The 8676-nt window shown below is 40.9% G+C and overlaps 1 protein-coding gene across 5 annotated transcripts; it reads right to left on the reverse strand.

The window, feature by feature from the left end:
* Positions 1-2: 2 nt before the first annotated feature.
* Oli (basic helix-loop-helix family member olig) lies at positions 3-5561 on the reverse strand. Of its 5 annotated transcripts, XM_077418911.1 has the most exons (7): positions 5116-5561; positions 4955-5022; positions 4063-4269; positions 3706-3759; positions 3402-3637; positions 2930-3153; positions 3-2842 (listed from the first exon to the last, which is right to left on the reverse strand). In XM_077418911.1, the coding sequence occupies exons 3-7, from the start codon at positions 4198-4200 to the stop codon at positions 2619-2621; spliced, it is 876 nt and encodes a 291-aa protein (XP_077275037.1). In that variant the 5' UTR covers positions 4201-4269; positions 4955-5022; positions 5116-5561; the 3' UTR covers positions 3-2618. The 5 variants fall into 5 exon arrangements, with proteins under 5 accessions (XP_077275037.1, XP_077275036.1, XP_077275039.1 ...); XM_077418910.1 differs by lacking the exon at positions 4955-5022 and having other exon boundaries at positions 5116-5560; XM_077418913.1 differs by lacking the exon at positions 4955-5022 and having other exon boundaries at positions 3733-3759; positions 5116-5559.
* Between the last annotated feature and the right edge of the window lie 3115 nt (positions 5562-8676).

Raw genomic sequence — 8676 nt, forward strand, 5'->3', positions numbered from 1 at the left:
GTTATAATCCAACTCCAGCTGAATCGGGATCTCTCTCTCTCTCTCTCTCTCTCTCGTCCGGAGCGATATCACTGCGCCACGGCGGACAAAGCCATCTTGATGAGGGCACGCACGCACAATCTGCCTGACCGCCTCTGATCGCGACGGTCAGGTCCTCTTGCCAGGACGGGAAGCGGCTGAATGAGAATTGAGAAATGAGAACACGGCGCGGTCGCGCGGACGGCGCGGTGGAAGAGTATTTCATGATGGCGCCACGAGACGGCTGTCGCCACCGCCATTGCTGCCGCCATCGCGTCGTTGCCGCCGCCGCCGCCGCCGCCGCCGCGCCGCTTGCTGTGCTGCCTCGACATTCAGCCGCGACGGTTACCAACGATTGAAAGGGTGTGACAGAGTCTGATGAACTTTTTGTGGACTCTTCCCGGAACACCCCGATAACGACGCCAACAAAATACGCTTAGGAGGAGTCATAAGGATATTTTTGAAACGATGATGACGGGGATTGGACGGCCAAGTGGCCTTGAGAAGCTTCCACCTGCGATCGGCTAGCGACGCTACTTCAAAGGCGGGAACTTTGAAGTCGCTGGTGGGTTGGACTCTCCGAAGGATCGACTCTTTGATCGAGGTGACGAAGATGAAATAGAACGTACGATTTGTGAAGAGTCTTGGAGCTATTCTCATTTCCGCAGATTCGTGTTATTAGCGTCTTGAAACATTTATTTGAAAAGAAATCTTGAAACACAGTTAAAATAAACATGTTAAAAAAAAAGGGACGGAAACAGAAATAATCGTTACGATAAAAATTAGAGGTCTGACGATAGCGCCAAAACGAAATCGAGCGAAACGTAAAATAGCAACGTAAAATAAAATAATATATGCGGTAAATTAAAAGGAAATAAAATAAATTCAAATAAAACGTATTATAAAATATCTCAGATAATCACACAATTATACAGCTCGTCGGACATCGAAATGCGATTTTCTTAAATAAATTTTATTCGAGGGCGCTAAACAATTATTATCTACATCTCTACAACAGGTATATATCCTCCTTGCTTTCGTTGAGACGCTGCTTTGTCCTTGCTTTCCCCTCGGCGAAAGAGGGTGGCGTCGCGAGAAAAAAGAAAATCGCACGATATCTCTTACAAATAGCACAATAAATATTTCTTTCTCTTTCCCAATCCCATATGTTTCTCTCTCGCTTCTCACATCGCACTCTCTCACTCGTTCGCTTTTTCGAAACGAATTAAAATTAATCCTCATTGGCACATTGTATAGTAGACTCTTAAGTATATAAATAAGTCGTAAGTCGATGCCTCGTTTAGATTATTAAATATATATATGTATATATATGTATAATATATATACTGTATATGTGTATATGAATATTCAATTATCTTTTGTATATACGACTAGAACTCCTCAACACACGTATCACATACTAATATTGACTATCGTGTTTCAGGACGAGACTCGGGAAGCTCTTCGCGTCCCGAGTCTTGGCGACGTTCTCGTCCTTCCGTTTGATTCGAAAATCGAGAATCCTCAGACGCAAATCCTTCCAATCTTCTGGAATCTTATCTTCGCGACTCTCAGACGGATCTCCGTTGCTGGCTCGATATTTTTGAAACAGCTACGCGATTAAATTAAAAAAAGAATACTCTTTTCTCTAAAAGAAAAAAGATTTTTTTTATTTTTTAATAAGAAAATCTTTTCCATAAAGAATTATCGAGCGATTGAAACGCGAAAATCTCGAAAATCGGCTGTCGGATGGACGAAAACGGCGCCGTCGTCTTATTGCTGCATTATTGACTGTAAGAATGTGACGGTATTAATCACTTAATCGCTAGTACTTTCGCAATACTTCCATCCAGACTTGATCTGGACGATTCCGAGCTTAATTAATCCTCTGGAGGGAATTGGAGCTTGAAATCACCCTACATTTTATTTTTTTCGTGGAAAAGCTGTTTTTTAGATTCTTGATGAATTAGTTCTTGCTTCAACATCTCTTTTCGTTAATTTTTGATTATTTATGATATCTCTTTTGTTTCTTTATTCAATCTGGTCGTTTTCACGCGGAAAAGATAAAATTGTACGGTTCGTTCTTCCGCGTTATCGGATAAATAAGATACTTAGTATTTGAAAGGCTAATCTATCCTCTTTTTCCTTTTCTTCCTTTTCTCTCTCTCTCTCTCTCTCGGGTTTAATTAGCACTTCAATAGTACTCTAATAATTAATACTTTCATAGCCAAAGGCGTTTCTATTTCTAAAAGTACTTCTCCATATCTTCACCTCACGATATCTTACATTAAACATCGGTCTCATCGTTCTTTTTACTTCTAATATCTTTTCTACCAATGCAGATTAACTTTGATCTTGGTTTAGCTTACCTTTTATCTTTCTCTAATTTTAGGAATTAGAAAAAGATGAAAAGTAAGTTAAACCGCGATTAAAGTTAATCTACATTGATAAAAATGGACATAAAACTTGAATCGTACTTCTCGCTGGTCGATTTTTTTCACGTTATCATCGTTTAATTCCGTGACTCGCATTGTAATCGCACCTTCACGGTGCAAAAAGGGAGAAGAGATGGAGAAAAAAGTAAGACAAAAATCGATTCCTTAATTTGATTCACCGCTGGCGACCGTGCCGTCGGTCGGAGGGCCGGTCACGATTTGAGGCTCGCTCGCGGGTAGCCCCTGCATCTCCTGCACCCCCTGGAACAGCTTGCCGGGGAATCCCTGCAGGAGATCGTAGGAGACCGGCGTGGGCGGCAAGGCGGTGGTGTGCGCGTGCGGCGATTGCAGGACGGCGATCACTCTTCGGAGCTCCTCCAAGGCGTTTCCTGCGCGAACGGCACGTTTCTTATTAGTCAAGTTAATTAAATTCAATTTTTTCAGTTCAACGAAGGTCACGTCACAAGGCTCGTTACCTTGCATAAGGATGTAATTTTTCGCCAGCAGGAGGGTAGCGATCTTGGATAGCTTCCTTACCGACGGACTGTGAGCGTAAGGGATGACGGAGCGAAGCTCGTCCAGAGCGTCGTTCAAATCGTGCATCCTCCTACGTTCTCGCGCGTTAATATTCAGCCTCACGCTCTTCCCCTGGCGAGTCGTCTTCGATTTTGGGGGACAGTTCAGTCGCGAAGCTGTGGGTCTAAGAAGAATTGTAGGATTGCATATATATAGATATTATTAATCACATTTTTGATTGAAATTTTTCGGATGTATTCTTTAGAAACATATTTTATCAAATGTGCGTTATTACACACAATAATCGATATATTCAGTTATTTAGATATTTTTCCATCAAACTTCCCTCTATCTTATCTTCTCGTTCCATTCAATCGACTTTTTAAATGACTTTTGATTAAATTGAAACTTTAATTTGGATCGAAAACGTACCTCTCGTCCGGTCGATTTTCGTCGGACAACGCGCTCGACGAGGCGTGTGGTTGCGGTTGTTGCTGAAAATAAAAGCCTCCGAGACCCACGGTACTCAGCGGAGTCCTTCGTCCTGGGGCGCTTTGAGTGTGCTCCGACGAGTATGCCGCCGGGGGGCCCGAGACACCTGGATGCGAGGCCCCTGGCGTCGAGTACACGGACTCGAGGGCTGCCGCGGATTGTGGAGGCAATGGATGCTGGAAGAAATATCCTTCTGTTAAATTTTTGAATGGGAAATGTAGTAATATTTATGGAATTATCATACTCGCATTATTATATTTCTTGGACATACAGGGTGTTTCCTAACATGTGGGTTCCACTTCAGCAGTGGATAGGAGACACGAAAACAATGAAAAAAGTTCATATTAAAAATTGTCATATTTAAAAAGGAGCAATTTATCCGTGGCTTTCTTTTATATAACTCGGTGTATTTATACTCAAATACTCGTCTTCAAATTTCTGGAGTTAAATTTCTTTAATTTTATGCCAACTTACTATAAGCTAAATCCAATTTACCCGTTCTATTGTTGCTCAGAAAATATCGTAATTCTGTTTCTTGGATTACTTTTTAAATTTTGCAACGCGAAATTGTCAACGGTTCTTCATGTTCTCCTTTACTTACGGCATTGCGATGCTCCCAGGCCCAGGTAGGATGCGACGCGGCACGTTGCCAGGATCCTTGTTGCAGATGCGACTCCGGCAGGCCCTCCCTGCGATCGTCGTCCTCCGTCGAGCTACTCTCGCCGTCGTAGGACCTCATCTCTCGTGAGGAGATTTACTTTCCCGATTTACCCGGCAAATCCCTTCTCGCGCTCCTTGCCCTCAATCCCTACATTCGCAAATTTCAACTTTGCACTTTCTCTCGTCATAAAAGGAAACCTCGTTCATTCGAATTTATTTCATCAATGAAATATATTTATTTTGAAATTTTTCGCAATTTTTAAACATAAATTTTAGAAATGGTTCAACTTATTTTTTTATCTAATACGAGTCCTCGTTTCTAAATCTTTTTGCGCTTTCGCACAAATAATTTGTTCAATCTCACTAGAACTCATTTTATTTATGCAGTTTATTTAATTTCCACATCTATAATTATTAAAGCTTAAGACGTATGAATCGGCCTAACTGGCAATAATTTATTACCATATCGGTCATTATAGTCGTCAAGACGATACCACCGTAATTTGGTTCGATTATCATCAAGGTATACTTTTTGACCAAGGATTTAGTCATTATAATATAATATAATATAATGACTAAATCCTTGATCAAAAAGTATGTCTTGACGATAATCGAACCAAATTACGGTCGTATCTCGTCTTGACGACTATAATGACTAATATAGTAATAAATTATTGCCGTGCAGTTAGGCCGATTCATACGTCTTAAGCTTTATTATTTCGGACTGGTGAATTACAATTGTATTATAATTATTAAATATTTAGTCCTCAAGGGGTTTTTTATTTATCTGAAAAAAATCCGTGTTTGATTTTATTAACGCGATACAGTTTTACCTCTCGATGACTTCAAATTTCATTCGCCCGTTCTCAAGGAAGATTTTTATTTCCATCTCCGCGTTTTTCTGTTTAACACGAGGCATCGCCGCCATTCATAAACGGAATAGGAGGCGTCATCGGTCGTTCTCAACGCAATCAATATCAAGTGGAACACTTACCGACGACAATTTTCTTTTTCCACTCCCCGCGCGTGCCCCGCGGGGTGCAGAATCCGGCGATCAGCAAAGTTTCTCGCGCCCCAGCGCGCAACGCCCGGTCATCCCTCCGCGTTTCTCTCAACAACCGTCCTGGTACAAGCAGTTCGGGAACTCTCAAGAATACCGAACCTGCGCGGAGTGCCGTGGCCTCCTATTGTCCTGCCGTCGAGATCACCCGATTCGACCAGTCACAACAGCCATTTTAATTTGCTGGGGCTGACTGACGCGAAAAAAAATATACCGTGACTCCTTCGTAGATCTTTTTTGCGGGACTTCCGTCTCGCGGAAGGGATGCTTTATAAATTCTTGAGTTTTCTGTTTCACGCTAATGATTTTTAAAGTCGTTCCTGACGAAATTATCGCGCCCGAGCGTCGCACGTCCCAGGCGTCGGGGGCACGCACGCGTCTCTCCCCGTTATTTGGCGGATCCTGCGCAGGAGGGAGCGCAACCCCTAAATTAATTCAGCCGCTGTGTGCCAGGGTGCGCTCCGCCACAGCCGAGGGATGCTGCGCTGGACCAGCGACTGGCGTACCCTGGCGGGTCGGGCCGAAGATCACCCTTGGGAGCATCTTGTTACCATCGGGAAAGGAAAATCGTGTCCAAGAGAAGTCGCTAGTTGCAGGATATAAATTTTATGTAAGAGAGAAGGCGTGCAGTTATTTAATCTTTAACGATAGTTATATACTCATGAGAAATGCATATAAAAATCTCTTATGCAGTAGAAGTAATTTCGGAGCTAGAAATTAAAAAGTTGCGGAGAAAGTTTAAAAGTTAACGATTAAAATATGGAAGATGGGCTGCTAAATAAAAAATTTTTATCAAGGAAAAATGTATACCAAACTTGCACATGTACTCTTAGCGAGGAAATTATTCCTGAATTAGTTATTAATTGTTATACCTCAATAATCTATATTCTTTTACTTACACAGGCCAGCGAATAAACAAATAATGAGTTATAGTTAAATAAATATATTTGGCAAACACAATTGATAAACGCAGCAATATTTATTCCATTATAAATACTGAAATATTTGTTAGTATTATAATTACATTTTATATATCAACTGTTTCATCTGTTTTTCTAAAATTCTATATATATACATGTTTATTATTATATTAAACTATATCTGTTGCCATGTCGAACACGCGAGACCCCTCTTAATATAAACCCTTCGCTATTACAAAGAAATTAATCTCGTCAATCTCCCGCGATTTTATCATTTTCTTTTCCTCTTCTCCTCCACTCCTCCGTCCGATCTACCGCGTGTGTCGCGTTCACAGCTTGCCGGCATACATCGTCGTTGAATTTACGATTAACGGACACGCGTTAGCACGCGGAAAAACACCACGAGCGTCGTCGGGGATGCCGAGACAATTCGGCGACGAACATCACCCCCTCTGCGTGTGAATCACTCGCCCGCGAGCGTTTCGCCCCACACCGCACGCACGCGAACGAACGGGTGAACCCGGTTAGTTTTACTTTTGCATCGATGTGTGCCTGTGTGCGTGCGTGCGAGTGTACGCGTGTGTGTTTTGCGTGCGTTTACCGTAAACACAACGCGATGCAATAATATTCCGCGCTGCCGCGCCGCGGAGAAGCGCGGGCGCGGGACTCGCGTTGAGACGCCCGCAGCTTCGACATCGCATGAATTAATCGAAGGGATTAAACGAGGTTGTTGTTTGCACGCGTACTTTATTTTCACGGCCGGGAGGATAATTAATGCCGGGGCACGAGTATTTGGAGGTGACTAGCGGATGCTTTATGGGCGAGATACAATATAATAAATTTCCGGAAACGCGCGCCCGAAATAAATCTCCCGCGTACATTCGAATTAAACCGGAGGCTTCACTCGACCTGGCATACTACAATTGGATTATTCTTAGTGTAATTAATTAAATTCTTATATTTTTATTACGCGGGTATTAAAATATATAGCCGTAAAATTAATCTCTAATAAATCTTATGTCAGAAATATATTTAAATTACTAAATCGTGTAAATTCCCTCGTGATGTTATTTCTTGAAGTAACTGTCTTGAATGTAGCTTGAAATAAATCTGTCTATGAATTTATTTATATTCTAATCTAAACGCGAAAATTAAGTTGTCGCTTTTAAAAGCGACTTGGATGATGATTGAGTTTTTCTCTTATATTGGCTCGAATAAGTTTAATAAACATTTAATCAAAATGGAAATAGACTTGGTAAGAATAAATAATAAGAAGAAGGAGATATACTCAAAGAAACATAATGGCCAACTTAGCGCGGAGTTAAAAATAATCGAAGAGAGCTTTATAATATTTAAATTTCCATTCCGTCGTGAGCGACCTGAGAATGAAAGAGTTGAATCATTGAAGCACGCGTCGATGTGCTTTTCTCGCTCACTCGCGCGAGATACGCGCGAAACCTTTCTGGGTCGAGCAGCAACCGTAGCGCATGAAGATTTATCGTTTCCTTCGCACCGAGAAATAGCCCGAGATTTCGAAAATGATTGCGAATGCATCTGTGCTTCTCTGTATCGCACAAAATTAATCATGCCAGCATTCAAACCCATTAATAGAGAAGCATAAAGTACTCTATTATTAATTTACTGTGATTGTAAGTATATTCTTATTTATTGTTCTTAAAATTTCTCTTAGTGATCGTCTAAAGTTTTAATATATGTGAACTGATATTCTAGATTTTTATAAATTCTTTCTATAATTATGTTTTTTTGATAATGCGTTACAAGGCAATTACAATTTTTCTCACGAACAACTCGGAAATATTGTCTCGAATACAGGGCGTTTCAAAAATTGTAAACACTATTATTAAACAGTATTATGTTTGACTACATGATTACGAAGTATAATTGCGATTATTTTACTTTATTAATATATACATATATTTCTCTATAAATTTTTCAAGCAGCGCTTAAAAAAATAATTTTGAAATGATTAAATGCCGCTATTATAATCTCCCGTAACATTGTCAAGAACCTCTCCCGTTATCGTGTTAATATTATTTATTATAATGATATCTCCTTTATAAATTTGTAGCAACTCCAAACATTTAGCTTGCTACATTTAAATACTACTTTTATTATTTTTGACGACATTATCAGAAACCAGGATCTGTCCCAGTTATCTTTTTTCACTAATATTGCATTGTCCCTCAGTACTTTACGCATTCGTCTCATAAATCTCAAGCGGATCAGAAAGACCTGCTCTGAAGAAAGGATTAAACGCGACCGTCATCACCTACGATAACGTTATCAGGAAACAGGCCCTGTCCCAATTATTTCCGAAAGGAAAGACGTGCATCTCGACGAGCAACTGGAGGCAGATCGCGGGAGAGAAGGAAAAGGATCGCATGTACGCATATCTATCGGTCGTACCGTTCGGTACGTATAGATTGCGAGGCTGATGATAGAGAAAGAATGATAGAGAGAGACAGAGAGAAAAATAGAGAGATATATATATATGGAGAGAGATAGAGAGAATTGTGGTTGTCGTTCGGGGGTGGTTTTCGGGCCGACCGACGGG

This window comes from Temnothorax americanus, unplaced genomic scaffold, assembly GCF_048541705.1.
Source record: "Temnothorax americanus isolate GAGA-0224 unplaced genomic scaffold, ASM4854170v1 Scaffold50, whole genome shotgun sequence".
Taxonomy (NCBI): Eukaryota; Metazoa; Arthropoda; class Insecta; order Hymenoptera; family Formicidae; genus Temnothorax; species Temnothorax americanus.

Bases quoted from the DNA above. Each gene is read 5' to 3' on its own strand.
- Oli (XM_077418911.1), bottom strand. From the start codon at position 4,200: ATGAGGTCCTACGACGGCGAGAGTAGCTCGACGGAGGACGACGATCGC. The intron at 3,760-4,062 runs GTAAGTAAAGGA...CCACTGCTGAAG, and splicing joins CCTGGGAGCATCGCAATGCC to TGGAACCCACATGTTAGGAA. The intron at 2,843-2,929 runs GTAACGAGCCTT...CCGTTCGCGCAG, and splicing joins AAATTACATCCTTATGCAAG to GAAACGCCTTGGAGGAGCTC.